Raw genomic sequence first — 18,787 nt, forward strand, 5'->3', positions numbered from 1 at the left:
CCATTGTACAACAAGCAAACACAAATAAAACCAATATTAGAGGCTTTGCACTTGAAGATTGGATCTATTCTGCTTATTGGCCATAAGGATGAGAGTAGACCAGAAAACCACTATCTCTACAAGCAAGTAGGTCTCCAAGACAAGACCCCAAAGAAACCAAGCAACACATACCCAAGAGTATGCTAATACTCTAACACAAGTTCTATATATGAAGATGAGGCAGGGAGAAAAACACCTCCTCTTAAACAGACCTCTCTTAGAGCATGGTTCTTTGATGTGTTGTCAGTGCCTAATCACTGATCATATACTCAATGAATACTGTCAAATAGATGAGCCAAGAAAAATGAATTCCACTCCTGCAAAAACAAAATGCAGTTTTGAGCTTGCAAACATTAAGAGTGTAATATAAGATAGCTTGTCCTTCTGGGACTTGAAAACCCAAAGAGCTGGAGATCTCAAGTGAGAGGAAATGTACCAGGCATAATCTAATCTCTCAGGAATGCTCATCTTCACCTCCTGCTCTGCTATTTGATTCAAGATGCTTCTCTGGCCAGACTCCTGGCTGGTTCAGGTTGTATTATCATAGGTCTTAGATGAAGAATGTTGGCTAAGATGAAAGATGACTGAATATTAAACTGCGCTTTCTTCAAGTATTTGCCCTCTCTTCAGGCTTGTCTTCACTAACATGAAAGATTGCTACTTTTTTTTAAGAAGCAAGATCCTACTTAATTAAAGGTATATTCCAGTTTTTATAATAGCCTTGACAATAATAGATGCATATATAGTTTCAGAGCAGCTGAAATCAGACTTTTAACATATTATACATAAAATTCCTTTCCTTGCCTGTGTTTATTGGTAATAATAAGAGTTAGTGAATACTCAGTTAAGCACTCACAAGTATTTATTAGGCACTAGGGCTAGGATCTATGCTGGTTCCCAGGAATCACCAGTTAATAAAATGTAAGTGACCCTGCTCTCCTAAAATCAAAATGAAACAATTATTTGTAAGGTGAGTTGCATAAAGGGGGATTTCAAAGCTAGGAAATAAAAACAAAATGTCAAGTCCTGGATGCAGAAAAATAAAGACAAGGTTACAAATTCTTGGAAGGGAAAAACACCTACTGTGCCTGCTGCAGAATTCAAAAGGGTAATGAAATATGTGACTACAGAGGGCGGAGGCTGATAAGGGCAGACCACAGAAGGTGTCATTTAGGGACTTTGAACTTCTCCCTCAGAGCACTAGGAAGCATTCTTGCAGTTACAAAGGTATCAATCACATCGGTATTAGTGGGGGGGGTTCATATTTTAAGGTTATTGATGACATATTTGAGAGAATGAATTATAAAGAAGTCTAACATACAGAGGGAGAATAATTAGGAGGCACTGGTCCAAGAGAGAGCTGTAGAGTACAGAAGTAAGGCAGCTTCTGAAGGCTGAGCTCTCTGAAGACCTTGTGCCAAGCAAGCACTTGGCAGTGTTGAATCCCACAATACAGATGAAATAATATAGACTATGAGAGGGCAGTCATCAAGCAAATGGATAGCTAAAACTGGGATCAAATAAAAATAACACCAAGAACCGTTTTTAATCAAAACTTGGGAAATTTGCCCTTTCCAGCCCATTCAAATGGTTTTGTTGGCTTTTACTTTTCTGTTAATTATTTGGCAGTATATTGACAAAATCTGTGAAAATGTAAGTCTTTGACCTAGAAATTTCACCTTGGACATTAAAGCTGAAAGATATAAGCCAAGGCAAGAAATAATCTGTATAGGTATATGATGAAGGTATAGGTATATGATAGGTATATATGATTAACAAGAAAAAACTGGAAGTATCCTGAGGAGCTGGTTCCAAATTCAGAAAGCATATTACTAAGGTGGTGGTTCTTCATTTTCACAACTCATACTACTCCACAGTCCATTCCTATGTGACTTTGAGAAAACTGCCGAGTGTCTTCTTACATTCTTCAGATAAAGCAAGGTATGTTCTCCCACTGTCTCTCAACTACCTAGGAAAAAAAACAGGCACTGACAATGCTAACTAGCCATTCTAGTTAAGGTTAGTGCCTTTGTAGCATCTTTGCAGCATCTTTGCCAGTTGCCTGAGAACTTACCAAGTAAAAAGTTCTGAGCAAGTTACCTAGAGTACGTTATCTCCTTATAATAACCTTAGGAAGGGCTGTCCTTGAGACAAAGCTGAAGGGATAAGGGAAGGAGCCTTCTCTAGCACACACTCATCAGCAGTAAAGCTAAACACTGAACATGTGAGCCATGTCTTTGCTGTACTCTAATGGGCTGCTCTTTCCTGGTTATCATGGAAAAACTGAAGCTCAGAGAAACTTGAGTACAGTAAGGCTCAGGCATCACTGATCTTGTGGGTGACCCAGCCAGCATGTAAACGTAGCTGTTCCAATGCCAGATAGAGGATAGTTTGTGCTTTCTGTTGTACAATGGCTGCCACGTGCAAAATTAACAGCCAATAAATGAACAGATAAAAAATGTCAGTTAAATCATTTTAAAACTACAGTATTTCAAGTGTTCAGCTCAATGAGTCTAAGTGAGACAGCTGCTGGAAAAAAACATAAAATCAAAAACAAAGCAGAGCGGTTTTCCAGAGATCTTCAGAATGTCATTCAGAAGAATGGTCAGATGATGGAATGGGACAGAGAAGAAGAAGAAAACATGATGGCCAAGTATCCACAATGGCCCTGGTGATATGCTGGGTCATCTGCCCATCTGAGCTCATTTGCACTTCACAACATCTGCAGTTAAGAATTGTCTCCATTTTATAGCAAGAACAGGAAGACACTGAGAGACTTAGGGATTTCACCTAATCAAGTGTGACCTGAATCCAGACTGTTGCTACTAAAGTTCACATTTCTTCACTATAACACATTGACTCCCAATGCAAGACACTAGCAGAACATCAGCTGTGTTGTCCTTCAGATAGATAGTGTTATCACCTTCTTACCTAACCAGCATCAGGGACAATTAAGTATTCACTCAGTAGGCACTCCAGGGAGTATTCATTCTGTAGCAGGTATTGATCTAAGAATACAGGTTGTAAAAAAAAAAAAAAAAAAAAAAAAAAAAAAAAAAAAAAAAAAAAAAAAAAAAAAAAAGTCCATAAGTTCATAGAACTTAGAATTCAGAAGAAAAACTTGTGATGGTGCTAATACACATGAATATTCATGTTTTCAAGGATTTGGGACCCCTTGCTTTTGGGCTTAAAACAGCAAACCCTCAGCCCTCTTAGGAACTCCATGAATCTGGATGGCTGAGATTCCAAATATCTGAGATTTTATTCATTTTGATCAGCATTCTGATGTCATCCTTTTCATTATTTAGCAATCTTTCAGTACTCTGTCATTTCTACCAGGAGGCTCTGGGATCCAAATTTTGAGACTTTGAACTTCTACCCGTATTATGTCCCAAAATGAAAAAAAAAAGGGGGGGGGACAAGAAAGAAGCTGTATTTCACTTGAGTAATTATTAACCAAAACACTTTCTAATGTATGTGCATGTACTGTTGGGGTGCTGGGGTGCTGCACACAGTCAGTCCTGCTTATCAGGAGTTGATATCTAAGGTTTTTCTCTATCATTCTCAAACTTATTTTTGAGACATTCTCTCACTGACCCTGGCGCTCATTCATTTGGATAGGCTGACTGATCAACTAGCCCCTATGGTCTACCTGTCTCTCCTGCCTGCCCTCCAACTCCAGCACTGGGGTTACATTCTGCCTGTCTTTTACATGGGTCCCGGGGATCCAAGTTCAGGTCTTAATGCTTGCACCGCAAGCACTTTATCGACTGAACAATTTCTCCAGTCCTAACCATCCCCATGCATCATCTCAAGTAGCACAGGCTAGCCTTAAACTTGTTGTGTAGCTGAAGGTGACCTTGAAATGCTATCCCCCCCATACACACACACACCCCACCTCCACCTCCCAAGTGCTGCGATTACAGGCATGCTCTGCCACATCTGGCTTATTTTCTAACCCTTATAAGCATATGTTTTTAAACTATATAAGCAGGAGTTAAACCTATCTAAGGCCACTATTATTCTTAGAAAAGGTAGAGGCTATAGCTCAGAGAACCTGGGCCTGGCTTTGCCAAATGAAGCTACCTTGATGAAATCTCTACACACATCAGAAGCCTGAGGCTGCTCACTGTACAAACCAATTGCTGGACTAGAATTCTCTCTCAAGAACTTCCAGCCCAGTGTTGTCTTTCCTGGGCTCCATGCACTGTGCATGAAGGCTGTTGTAGCTCCATAGTCCAACATTAATGATTCAGGGTTCTCAAGACCACAATTTATACTTTTGAGTCCTGCCAGCTTAACTTTCGGTTATCACTCCTTTGTGCTTTAACTTTCAGTCTATATATAGTAGCATCCTTGTCCTCACATAGGCTGAATGAAAATGAATGGAACATATATCTGCAAAGCTTCTCAGTCCAAATACGAACACATTATATGCATTACTGCAATTACTTTAGCCTTACCAACACCTCAATTACATGCCATCTCCTCTATTTTATAAATACAAAATCAAAGATCCAAGCAGTTCAGCCGCCCGGTACTTAAGCTGTGGAGCTATGATTCAAGGTCAGGTTACATAAAAGACAGTGTAAAGTCTACTAGAACCTATTGTCTTGAAAGTGTATTAAAACAGGGAGATAATTAAAAGTCCTCCAGCTTGAAGTCAGAATTTAGGGCCTATAAAAATTGGCAGAAATGATGCATAGCTTGAAAAACAGAGTATAATAAATATAGTTTATTTTTCCTCTACCAAAAGGTAAGAACTTTTTTATTACTATTTTCTAGATGCATTATTTTTTCATCAAGCTAATTATGTATAAATCCCTGGAAGGTGGAGTTTTAGGTAGCAAGGATGAGCAAGAATGTCAAAGGGCTCACTGTTAACTAGGTAGGGCAGTGGTGGCGCACGCCTTTAATCCCAGCACTTGGGAGGCAGAGGCAGAGGCAGGCGGATCTCTGTGAGTTGGAGACCAGCCTGATCTACAAGAGCTAGTTCCAGGACAGCCTCCAAAGCCACAGAAAAACCCTGTCTCAAAAAACCAAAAAAAAAAGAAAGAAAGAAAGAAAAAGAAAAAAGAAAAGAAATATACACTTTGTTGAAGTTGTTGCACCACTTATTAAACATTACAGGAAAAAAATTAAATCCTTACCAAGCTAGATATGTAAGAATACTGGTAAATTATTTTACTCTCTCATTATTTTTCTCTTCACTCTGGTCATTTAATAGAACTATGTATTCAAAAGGCTTGAGAATTCAATAAGGATATAACCATCTCAGCTAGTACATGAGCAGAGTCCAGCTTCTCTATGGGGCTAACATTGATGTGAGCAGTAATGGCATCCTGTACTCTTCTTAAACCATCTCTAGAAGAACCCACAGCTTCCATCAGTATTTATGTGAGCTTCAGTGCTCACGTCCTGCTTTGCCCTGGTTGAGGACAGTTGTTGTATTGTAATGAATTTCTAAGGACAGTTTTTGAGCAAAATACAGAGTACCTCCAAATCCTCGGCCATCACAAACAATGTGAAGATGAACATTTCTTCTGTGTCTGATTGTCTAAACACTTACTAACTTTCCATAGTTAGCAAATGTTTTAGCATATTTGAAGGTCAAATGCCAAAAAACTTGATCTCTCCTGCTGAACCTACATCTTGGAGTAAGTGACAAAATTATTCTAGTGCCACCTCCCTGTTAGACATTACATATATGTCTAAGAGAAAGTTGAATCCTAACATTATAGCCCCAACCATAAAAAGCACTGCAAAACTAAACAGATGCTTCGATGTGGCTGTGAGAAGAAAACAGCCAGCCTAGGTACCACTAGGACCTGGGAAACATGACTGGAGACCTTCTGGTTCATTGACTGTACTCAGTCACACCACTGGGCTCTGGAGACCAGAAATCAGAAAAAGTACATCTAGCATATAGTGTCCTATTTCTCATAGTCAAACTTCTCATAGCATCTGGAACTCTCTGCGATTCTGATTTATTAACTGTCCCCTTCAAGACCAAAACTCATCCATAAGTGTCAACAGGCAAAAAAGAAAAGAAAAAAAAGTGAATTCAAAGTAACTTGCAAAATTCAGATACTTCTCATATCTGTAGTAACGGTCATCATGTGGAAAGTGGGATGGAACAGACTGGGGACAAGTTAAGACGCATGAAGACAAGGGTGGTTATAATGATGACAAACAAGGCCTCGGGCAGAATTGGGGACTCGGGATATCTGGCATTTGGAAAGCTGGAGTTTGTGGTGGCTGAGGATTCGGACATAGAGCTTTGCATTTCCTCACAGCTGTGCTTTGAAAGCAGAAGACATGAGTATGTTGAAGACACTGTGAAGACGTAGAGAAAAACCACAAAAAGTAACAAGAAAGCTAGGGTTTGGGAGAGGGGTGAAAAAGCCAGTTGTGGATGCACTTAGGAGTACCCAGCCAAGGCTAGGCCATCAACCAAACAGCCAAGGAGGGTTAATGAATGGTTCAGTGGGTGAGAGGAAATAGGCAGTGACAATTCTGAAGGGTTCAGAGTCGGGAGGGCTCTTGCCTTTCAGCACCTTACTTTAGACATCTACTGATGAGTCTGGCTATGTGTATCCCCTCGACTTTTCAGATGTTCTCTTGAATATCCTCTGAAGCTACGGTCCACACATAAAATATAGCTGCTTTTGTGTCTTTAATGCCAAATGCAAACGGTTACTGAGGGTATGTCATCATTGCCCAGAATAACTGTCTCATTGGCATTACTGAGGTCTCAATGTCATTGCACACTCCTCTCTTCCCTCCAAGCTTTCTTTCTCAAGCCTTCTTCCTCTCGAGCAAACACCCGTGTCTCCATCTTCTTCCTGGTCTTTCCTGTCTCACCAGCTGCATGTGTTGCTGCACTGGGCTTGCACTATCCAGCGATTTACTTCCTTTCTGCATTCTGTCAAAGTCTGACTCTCAGGTCAAATCTATTTTCTCCCTGCCACCCAAAAGCAGAAACTTCATGTGATTTATCTCTATGCTGTCCGTGCCTCACACATATAATATACTGGGCAAAGTCTATGAAAAGAAACACCCTATACCACCTTGCACATGAAAAGAAATCAATTTTGTGACATTGATGCCCCACAAAACTGAGCAAAGCATTACCCATCCACCAAACCATTATCTGTGCACTCACACTAACTCAAATGGCTCCCTTGTCCTGTTTGACGAGGGTGAGGTTGCCGTCAAATGCAGGATACGGGAACTGAATCTCCCTTCCCTTTGAGTTTTCATGATCTACCACAGAATCTAATATGCAGCAGACAAGTTGACAGTTTAATTAATCAACTCACAGGCACTGATTACCATGAAGACAAACCCAAACAGAAAGCAAGTAGCCCAAAACTAGCATAACTATAGACATTTGTTTAATTTAAATATACTTTCAGTGCAAAATCATAGAGTGTCATGGCCCATTTGTAGAGCATGCCATGCTGTTGGCAAATACTTTCCCAGACATTTCTTCATGCAAATCACCAGATAGCCACAGAATTTGGCAGCAGAAAATGGGAAATTGTGCTGAATTTGGAAGTAGGACAGTTGAACTCCAATCTTGTCTTCATCATTTCCCGTCCGTATGACCTTGGAAAAAGCCCTTCATCCCAGTGCACATCTCAATTTCCTCCTCTGCAGAGCAGTGATAATACCATCCTCTTCCTGCCTCCAGACTGAAGAGGATGGGGAAGAAAGACAGAGGTGGAAGGAAACAACCTCACGGACTACCTACAGAGTACCAAGCCTCTTCGTGCCTTGCTTAACTCTCACCTCAGTCCTGCAAAGTTGGGTTTCACTACTTCTTGCTCATTGCAAGAGGAAACTGGGATCCAAAAGTAAAATAACTTTCCCAAGGTCATCCCTTGGAATTCAGCCACTTCTGCTTGACCCCTGATCTTCATAAAACCTCTTCTAAGGGAGACTGAAGCTGCTTGCTAATACTGTTCTAAAGACATAGGTAAAGACAAAGAGAAACCATCTCTGGCTGAGGGAGGTCACAGAGTATGTCAGAGACAAGGCTGAGACCAGAAGCCAGCATTTCCCAATCCCTGACCTTTTGAAGCCCTTTCATTTAACCAAGCTGCCCCCAGGATCTCGGGAAAGAACATAAAGAGATGTGGTGCTTATTTATTCAGACCAGCTGTTCCAAGTCTATTTTAAGATGAGCACTTTTAAAATCATGGAAGGTTGGTATCAAGTGTATCATTAAATATTCCATATTAATTGACCCTTTAGAGAATTCCCATGTGAACAGCACATGCTGTTAGCTTCCTTTTAGGGAAGCAGCTCAAAGGCCAACTACACTTGTGCAACACATACTTTGAAAGGATACTGAGACAGCAGCACAAAACACAATTCCAATATATTTTGTCCACAGAAATCAAAACCAATGACATTTTGCTGATCGGTGGTTCTTTCCACCAAATGGCAAGGACAAATAAATAAATATATATGATTGGCTATAGCACTATGCAAAGTCTGTCCTCATAAGCAGTACAAGTGCCAGGGTGGGAAAGGACCCAAAGTATGATATCGTTCCACATAATTGCTAATAATGGGTATATGAATTATTAAGTATAGCTACAACACAGAAGGGGGAGAACATGTCCCAGCATTCAGTTAAAGCAGTGGTGCTACTGGCTCCTAGGTAAAATACAAGCATGCCTAACTCTAGACACAGCATTAAATCACACACTCTGGCCCAGCTGCCACAAAGCACAGTATTAACCAGCTCTCATTAATTTATTTCATTTTCCTCTATGATTGTATTCTCTTTGCCCATCAAACACCTGCCAAAGGTCTGACCCCACTTTACTCTGAATAGTGAGATACATAGTATCAAATCATCCAAATGCAGCATTTGATATCTTGAACCAACCTGACAATTCAGTATCTGACAAGCAGAGTGTCATTAACAACAGCCACAGGCCAATCAGATATCATTCCAACAAAGAGGCATCACAGACAGCAACACAGTGAGGAAGAGAAGACCCCTCTTCATCTCATGCTCAGCTGTGCCAATAGCCTTGGTGAGGGGATTCAGTTCACTTTAAATGTTCTAATTCCAACCTTGATGCCGCCATGAACCACTTCTTAGCACACATTAACAAATCCAGCTTAGCCCCAGAGTGTCGATAGCTCACAGTGCCTGCCTCTTTGAATGAGAAAATATGTGACAGGTGTTTCCTAAGTGAGACTCAGAAGCCTTGGGCAGACTTTTGCAGAAGTGGTGGTAATGACTATTGAAAAAACTGTTAGTATCCAGTGTGCACTTACAGCCAGTCACAGAACTAGTTCATTCAGGCGGAGTGCTTTTTGGTTAGGTCTATTTTAGAGAATAAGGAAGGTCAAGAAATGGCAGGTTCCCATGACTTTCAAAAGATCACGCAGTTGTAAAGCAGAAAGATAATGTTGTCTGTGATGATCAGCAATGGCACTGAATGGACTGGTATCTGAGGTCTATAATGGCATGGGTAGAGTTGAATATGTTTTATAAAATTCATGCAGTTATCTTTGAAAGGACAGTAAACAAAGAGTCATCATTGTCAACCCAGCAATGAACTTATGCTTACTTATATGTTCCTGTTAAGTGTGAGTCCTTGTGTCAACTTCCAAAGACACCTTATCAGTAAATTAATCTTTGGCAGCCTCAAACAAGTCACAGCATGGGAGGGAGGTGAATAAGAAAAAAGAAAAAAACTGCCAAACAAGGCATGTTGCACTTCACCTATGCACACCAGGTTGTTGCACCAAGCAACAGGTACTCGGCCACACCTGAAAGGGGAGTCAGGAAGACCTGCTACAAGGGGACACTGGACGGAAACTTTGAGCAAATGAGGAAGAGCTCTGGACACGGAGAAAATGCCATGCAAATTTGCACACTGGTGTTTTAAAGCACAGCTCATCCACGAAAGCATGAACGAGTCAGGAGTACAGTGGAGGGAGCCTTGAAAGATGGAAGAGGACCAGAACATGGGTGCGTTATACTCTCTAAGGATTCTGGAGTTAATCTGAGGCCCGTCAGGAACCACCAAGCAGTTATAAGGAAGTTGAGTAACCACTTATCTGCACCAGCGGTACAGGTCAAAACCAAAGTTGCTCTTCATTATACTTGATGTTCACCAGCAGATCTTTGCGATTCTACCTTGAAAGCATCCCCTGAATCAAGTAAGGGAAATAACAGGTGTGCTTGCAAATGGAAAGACACAGAAGAGAACTCATGATGCAAAAGAGCAGTAGGGAAAGACTGAAGGAGAAACTTATTTTTATTTTCTAGGAGGACTGTTCATTCACTCATGGTAAAAGAGAGAGAATTACCACCTACGGTCACAGAGACAGGTAAAAGAGCCAAAGAAAGCCTTCCTTTGATTTTGTCTATTTTCTCTGCAGAACAGGAAGCAGGGGCATCAGTTAAAAGGAAGGATGGAGGAGAAGGAAATGATGGAAGATATATGAAAGGAAAGGATATGTACTCGGGCATCATCTTGGACAGTGAGAAAATGAATGACTAGAACAGTTCTCAAACTGTTTAGGGTCAAAACTCCTTTATACTCTTTTAAAAAAAACTGACTATGAGATCTGTTAGCTGCTTGTGTTCAACATACTCAAAATCAAAACTGAAAGATCTTTATACACAAGAACACAGTCCACCATTAGTCGTAGCAATAGCATTGGTAATGTGCAGCCTTCACAGATTTCCAGTGTAGGTGTGTGAGAAAATGAGAATTTAAAATGAGGATGCTGTGTTAATATTATAAAAGAGGTTGGGCCTCAACTAATGCAATAAAAGCCTCTCTGCAACTGCCTGGAGTTCCAGGCTTTGAGAACACCTAGTCGAGATAAACAGAATTGACACGGTAGGGTAGATTCCAGCACTCACTTGCTGCTTAGGGACCATGAACTTCAAGTCAGAAGAGTCCCTGTGGAGTGATTTTCCTCCATCACCTTTAGCAGCTCAGCTGTAGGCAGGAAATAAGTAACATGCTGGATTTAGCCAGGGTTCTGTTTACCCAAAGGAGCAAGATAAATAAGCGAAGCCAAGGAAGTACTCGAAAGGGTTCTGGAAAGTGAGCCATGCAGGAAGGAAGCAAAGCCATGGCAGCAGTGAAGAGGCGGTAGAGGCGAAGAGTTCAAAAGATCACTGGATTTTAGGTATTAGCAGAATAAGCCAGAAAGAAGGGGGTAGTGACATAGTGGGATGCTTGAACTGGGACACCCTAACTGGTAAGAACCAGTTCAATACCCTGAACTCATCTCTTCAGGCCACCCAAGCCTGACACCTGGGGCTCAGCCTATGTCAGATCCACTCTGTCCGCATTCAGAGGTCCCCAAAGCCTGTCCATTGCAATGTCTTAACTACTTACTTCTCTAAGCTTCTATACTCCTCTCCAGCCTTCTACTCACCACCTTGTTCTGGCCTCTCCCTCTCTTGATCCAGCTCCATCCACAATTCTGCCCATGCCCAGTATTGCCACAGCAAATCCATCCTGATGGCTTTAAGTTTTCTACCATGTCCAGACTTCACCCAAGAAGTGACTGTCACAATGGAGGCAGATATGAACTGCCAGTGTAAATAAAGGGTCCAATAGTGATAAATTTACAACATGGATGCCACGAGACGATCAAGGGAGGAGACCAGGACATGAATGTAACTAAGGTGAAAATGCAAACGTGCTAAAAGAATGAAGATAGCAAAGGAAACAGCAGGAATAAGAGCCATAAGAGAAGCCCAAGACAACAGAGGGTGATGGGAGGAGAATAACTCATTAGGAAGGTGGTGGTCAGTAATGTTGACTGCTGTGGAATTTATGAAAAGTGATTAAGAGAGGGAAGATCCACATATTGGATAAATCTCATTTACGACAATCTCTCCCACTGCAGAAAGAAAGAAAGAAAGAAAGAAAGAAAGAAAGAAAGAAAGAAAGAAAGAGGGAAGGAGGGAGGGAGGGAGGGAGGGAGGGAGGGAGGGAGGGAGGGGGGAGGGAGGGAGGGAGGGAGAAAAGGAAACAACTCATTGTCCTCTCCATGATAGCCATTGGACCATACTTCACAGATGAAGCTTTAGTTCCTATGAAACCCTGATTAAGCCACCAACTAGGCCACCAGAAGAAACGTTTAAAATACTTTAAAATATGGTAGCCATGTTGCAGGAAAAGGCCATGATCAGGTAGATTATCCAAAAGAACAACTTAGCAAATAAAAGGGTAGTTGACTTCTGGGGAGATGAAAAAACTGCATTATTCGGAATGAGCTAGAACTATAACCAAGAAACCATTCTTTTTGGACAATGAGAGTTTTTTGTCCCTTCATTCTCTTTAATCTAATATTCTATACGCACCATCACTTGATGCTGGAGACATAAAGTGCAGGCATATAATACACATAGCTATGCCCGGAGTGAAACAATTACAGGGTTTTTAAATATATAGTTATATACAATAGAAATAAGGTTCTCTCTATATAACTCTTAAAATAAAAGAGTAACATGGAAATGAAACTGGGTGTAGTCGAGTTAGAAGGTAACCCTGTGTACGACAGTCAGTTTTTTTGTTTTGTTTTGTTTTGTTTTTTTACAAACGCCACATCACTAATTTTCTGCTTTCAGGACAATATTATATAGAAAAAAAGTGGAAAGCAGTAACTCTTGAGTTGAAATGGTATACAAAAGAAAACCTTTAGGAAATTTTTGAATTTATATTATTTATATTTGCTTAAAGACAAATACCTTTTCATGTATATGAACATACATATGCAGGAATACTATAACATACAATTGACATAACTTTTGTGGTTTGTTTTTTGCTTTTAGGACACAGCTTCATATAGTCATAGCTGGCCTTGAACTCCTGATCTTCTTGCTTTTGGTTCCCAAATGTTGGAATTACAGGTATAAATCAAGACATCTGACTTAAAATCTGTATAAATCCAAAATATTTTAAAAATAGATATAAGATAAAAATTCTGTGTACTAGAAAATAACTTTCTTTTAACCTTCCCCCCCCCCCCGACTAGCCACTATCTCAGTTTTCTACTCTCTTTTTAACAAAATTGCCCTCAAAGAAATGCCTACGCCAGCTATCCTGTCTGTTCCTAATTTCTCTTCTCCTTCATTATGGTGTTTGCCTTCCAGACTATCAAATTTCTCTTTGGTTAAGGTCACCAAGGAACTTCAAACCATGTAAATCAATATTCTACCCTGGGTCCTCACTTTCCTTGATCTATCAGCAATATCTGAGACACCAATGACTCTTTCTCCAAGCACTTCATGCACTTTTGAGAACCCTCCTCTGAGGGTTACCTCCTGACCCAAGGTCGTTCCCTCTCAACTCTCCTCCTCCTGAACATCCATGACACAAATCCCCAGTGCTCACTCAGACTTTGTGTCTTCTTTCACTGCTACTCAGTAGATGCTATCTAGCATCCAATCTCATCTACACTTGGTGTCTTGCATCTACATCTTCAGCTTCTCCAGTTACCTGCTCAGTCTCTTCCTCTGAGTGGCTACTGAGCATCAAGCATGCCAGCTTCAGGTCTGACTCCTTTTCTTCCACATAATCCAAAAACTCCTTTTCTCTAGACTTCCCCATCTCTGTCAATGGCCGCTCAGGCCAGACTCTCAGTCATCCTTGATCCGTGCCTTCTTCTCATACCCAGTGTAGCCAGCTGGTCTCCACCCTCAAAAAGCATGCAGAACTCTGGTCATGGCTGCCAGGCCTTTTGTCTTAATGGCAGCACCAGCCCAACTCTTCCGTCCTTGCAAACCAGCACCCAGAGTGACACTGTTAAAAAAGGTAAGTTAGGTCACATCATGACATCACTCAAACCTTCACATGGAATCCCATTACACTCAGAATGAAAACCAAAAGTCAAAATAAGGACCCACAAACTAAAATTTAGATCCCCACTTTCTCCCCAAATTCATTCCACTCTATCCCACACTCTCTCCTCTAGCTTTGCAGGCCTTCTTGTTAGTGTGCTAACTGTCTCAGGCCTTCCCATTTGTATATCCTCTGCTGAGAATTGTTTTGTTTTGTTTTGTTTTGTTTTGTTTTCAGACATCTACATTCCTACATTCCCTGGCTCCCTTCAGGTTTCTGCCTAATTATTACCTTCTCAGAAAAGACTTTCTTATATAACCTACCTTCTACCAAATGACATTTCTATCTGTTCCCTTCCCTGGCTTCAGATGTCTCATTGCATGTTATATCACATAGTTATCTACTTATGGTTCATCTCCTCCACCACCATATGCATCCCTTTAGGGAAAAGACTCTGTGACATGTGTTTAGTGCTCGAAGCTAGTGTCCTAGACAAGGTTCTTTGTAAGAACAAATAATTATTTGTTGAAGAAACTCTTCATGTATGAACATTTCATGTTATTACAACTCCAATTTTATTCAGACTATACATAATGGTCATAAACCCACCAAATATATGAAAACCATTCCAGGATATAGTATGGCCCAAATAAATAAAATAATACTACTAAAATAATCTCAGCAATTACAAATCTTCAACTAGTTCTATACATTGATGGAGATCTTCTTAGCCACTAAAAATGGCATCAAGCCACAGGGCCCATCCCCTTTTTGCAAGAGCACAATGATTAACAGGATTCTCATTGAATCACTGATCTTCATTATATCTTGGACATAATACTGTTTGTATTGAAAAATGAATCCATTTCATATATACAGACGCAAAAGTATTGAATTTTCAATGGTCATCTAATGAATGAAGGAGCTTTATAACCTGTGAGATTAAGATATCCTTTATTAGAAAAACACCAGCCAAACGAAAGCCAGAGCGTGCCAGGGGCAGCAAGGCAGGGAGGCCAGAGAGAAGGGGCTCCCATGTGCCTTGTCTGTCCATTTAAACCCTATCACGAGTCATCCTGACCTCACCTTGACCAAGCCCTGACGTGGTTAAGCACACCTGTAGCCAGCTTCTAGCAGGCATGGCTTACACTGTCCTGTACAGTCATCTGAGATCTATTTAACTTTGATCTTTATAATAGAACATGATAAATCCAAAACAAAAGTGACATTTACCTTTTTTGCTTTGTTTTCATTTGTTTTAGCCAAGACTGGCCTCAAGCTCACTACATAACCAAAGGTGAGTTTGAAATCCTGTTCCCCTGGCCTGCATCTACTGAGTGCCAAACACTACAACAGGAATGTGCTACCATATCCATTATGAATGAAAGAAAAATCTACATTAGTATTTCATAAGTATATGTTTCTTAACTGAAGAACATTATCTTAGCAAGATGGTGAGACCAGGAAGATGCCATAGTCCATGGCTAGGAAGATGTTTCTATTTTAAGAAGATTAAATTAGCTTATGAATACTGAAAGATTCAAACCTGTAATTGAACAATCATTACTTGCAGTGTTAGTTGCATGTAAACAAGACAAAAGGGCTGACAAAAAGGGGAAATGAAATGATGTCCCACTCACTAGAATAAACACCCTTATTTACAAAGGTTACTCATTTTACAGCTTCTTTGGGGAAAAGTACACACACACACACACACACACACACACACACACACACACACACACACACACTCAGTAAGCAAAACAACAAATAAAGTCCTCTTTGTTGGCATTTGTCAAAACATTTTCAGACTATCCCAAAACACTTAAGTATGATCTAGTTATTTCCCTCTCTGGAAGATCCTGTGTCGTGTGCAAATACTGTATTTCAAACTAATATCTTCAACAGAAAAAGTCAGGTATAGAAAGAATAACTCTTGAAAATAGCAAAATCCACATGCACTAGGAATAGCATCTCTAACTTCAGAAAAGTAAGCTCTGTTAGGATGCAGGTCACTATTAGCAAAGTACATTTTGGAGCTGGATGTGTAAACAAGGGAGAATACAGTTCTATAAAAGGTAGTTTATGCAACTTATGGGAGGAAGCCAAGCAAACTCTTCCTGAAGAGATGACAACTAGGAGGGGAGCTGAAGGGAGCCAGGGATTATGAAATTGCAGATGCTTGGGGAAAAGAAGCAGGGATGCCTCCAGAATAGGCTACAGCTTCTACCTTATACACTATGATGGCAACTGATAGGGTAAGAACGTTATAACCAGGAATGACCAGAGCCTTTCCCCAAAACTTGCATAGGGCAGAAAAACTTACAGATGCTAGCACACAGGAACTTGTAGATCTTTGATATTTTGATTTCAATTGTATCCTAATATCCATATTAATATAACAATAGAAGATAGACTACTTTAGGTAATTTTGCTAATAGTGAATGTTTACTAAATATGCAGTATTTCTGAGTATTGTAGGCATGTTACATATGTCATCTTGTTTCATAAAAACATTTCCTAAGCCTCATTTAATAATATAATGACAATACATATTATGCAAATGCATATGCTTAGCTCTCAGCTCTCAACCTCTCTGCAAGGACCAAGAATCAAGAAGGAAACAGAAACAGACACCCCACACTCAGGTACTAACTTTCCAGGGCCATGTTTGAGAAGTCCTCTCAACGTTCATCACAAGAGAAATCACTGAATTTGGAACCAGAAAGCTCAAAAGAAAAGCCTAATGAAGAGTTATTTCACTGCCCTACTTACCTCATTACAGCCTGGTGCTTATTGATACCAGTGCAATAATTCCTTGAGGGCAAGTATCTTGGTAAGTTCATTGTGGTGCCCTCAATTGGGAATAGAACTCATAGGGAATCCTGCATGCTCCATTTCATTCATGATGTTTATAATGACCCTGGCTCATGAAGCAGGTTACATTATATAGAGAACATATTTTATGAGAAGAAATGGGAAAGCATATCTGACAAGATTCCATCCATCGTTAGCAGTCAAATAAAGGTTTGAGGATCAAAGAATACCCAACTGTCCAAAAGACAGTGGGGGGGGGAGAAAGCAGGAGGGAGGCAGAGAGAGGGAGGGAGGGAGGGAGGGAGGGAGGGAGGGAGGGAGGAAAAACTTGAATATTAAGGACAACTTTAATTAGTAACTGAAAATTCCAGAAATTGAACCTTCAGGAAATGTACACAGTGAAAGCACCTTAATCCATGCTGCTGCTGAGGCTACCATTCAAGTGGAATTGGGGCTGTAGGAACTTACTCCTGTGCGCGCTGCTGGACCTTATTGTTAACAGTAACTCTGACAGTATGGAAACAACCTGAGTTCCCCCACAAGGTATCTACAAGAGGCGAGATTCTGGGAAAATACACAGAACTGGCAATCACCCTCCAGGTTTGTAAGAGAGTATAAAACAATTGATCCTTATTGTAAATACATGTGGTGCTCACCACTTATATGTCTGTGTTTTCCTTGGGGATTGCCTACCAATAGGTTGAAGGCAAGCAGTCGGGGGATGCAGAATTTGAAGTGTGAAGGGACCCTGATGAAATACTGGCAACCAGAGCTGGGCTTGGGGGCCCCTGCTTTAAATATGACATTATTACATGCCATAAGGTCATTTCCTTCTGCAAGGACACAGCTCTGGTTAAGTGGCTGAAGCTCTGTATCATACAGGGCAAGTGCTAAAATGTGTCATGAAAACGGGTTCTTTCCTTTCCCTTTTAAGTTGAAAGGTTTCCTTTTTTTGTGTGTGTATGTGAAAGAGAAAATAGAAGTTCTGAGTTGTATTGAACATCCTCTCAACAGAAACTTTCCGACAGGACCAAAAAAAGCAACACTGAGCCTCACTGTGACTTCCAGGGTTGCATTTTCATCAGAACCCCAAAGAAGTAGCTCCAAGCAAGGCTAGGGCCACAGGAGTCTACATGCCCCCCCACACTACCTGAGCATAGGACCTAGTGAAAGAAAGCGGAATCTCCAGTGAAACTTCTCACTTCCTGCCCCTGGGGAGAGAGGCTGGACTGACTCCCCTCTTGGTTTCAGACAAGCTGTAAACACAACCATCCAGTTTGCCAGCAGGCCACAGGCTTGGAGTGGGGGCCGGATTTCGGGAAGCGTCTCTGGGTCCTGCTCCCTTTTCTTTCTCTGGCCAGGGTCATTTCTATACAGATAACGGTGCCAAACGCCCTCCACTTCCTAGAGTTCTCACGTATGGCATGGTTCCTCTTTCCAGAACGTGCGGACCAAATGCAAAGCAAAAAACAACTCAAAGCAAAATTATTCCATCACTTCATTTCATCCCTTTTCATTGTTATTTTAGAACTGGATCAGACTCTTTGTTAACACACACCGGGGAGGGGGGGTGGAGAAACGTGAAACGCGCCTTAAGATAACTTATTTCTTCCCGCCTCCCAGAAAGCAATTAGGATTCCATACACTATCTCCGGACGCACGGTTTTAGCATTCAGCTGAGAAGCTAAACCATTTCAAGGCAAGGTAGGTGTAGCCCCTAAGCTGAGAGCTGAGAGGCAGGGCAAACTGAGCGCACCTAGATGTTTGCATTTACACAAAGAAATTATCCCTATGATTAATGGGAGCCTCTGGAGGGCGGCGGGGTCGCGGGGTGGCCTCCATACCTGGGACATCTGCGGCCTCAGGTTGATCTCTTTCAGGTTGATGGAGTGTGCCCTCAAGTTGTTGAGCAGCTGGCAGAGGAGGACTCCATCGCGGAGGGTCTGCGCCAGGTCGAACACCTGCGCCGAGTCCCAGGTCACCCGGTGGTTGGCGGGCAGCACTTTGCAGTGGATGAGCCACTGAGCGCACTGCTTCCACGGCTCCATGCCCGACGGCTCCGGGACCCGGCCCGGCCGGGGCGGGCGGCG

At 41.3% G+C, this 18,787-nt stretch overlaps 1 protein-coding gene across 2 annotated transcripts in view; it reads right to left on the reverse strand.

Annotated features, from left to right (window-relative positions):
- Positions 1 to 18,745, reverse strand: part of Vav3 (vav guanine nucleotide exchange factor 3) — a 330,956-nt gene extending 312,211 nt beyond the window's left edge. For both annotated transcript variants that reach the window (XM_027395541.2, XM_035451854.1), the window contains exon 1: positions 18,542 to 18,745. In XM_027395541.2, coding sequence (XP_027251342.1) covers positions 18,542 to 18,745 — 204 coding nt within the window. The remainder of the gene's footprint in view (positions 1 to 18,541) is intronic.
- Positions 18,746 to 18,787: the final 42 nt, after the last annotated feature.

This window comes from Cricetulus griseus (assembly GCF_003668045.3).
Source record: "Cricetulus griseus strain 17A/GY chromosome 1 unlocalized genomic scaffold, alternate assembly CriGri-PICRH-1.0 chr1_0, whole genome shotgun sequence".
In the NCBI taxonomy this organism is placed as follows: domain Eukaryota; kingdom Metazoa; phylum Chordata; class Mammalia; order Rodentia; family Cricetidae; genus Cricetulus; species Cricetulus griseus.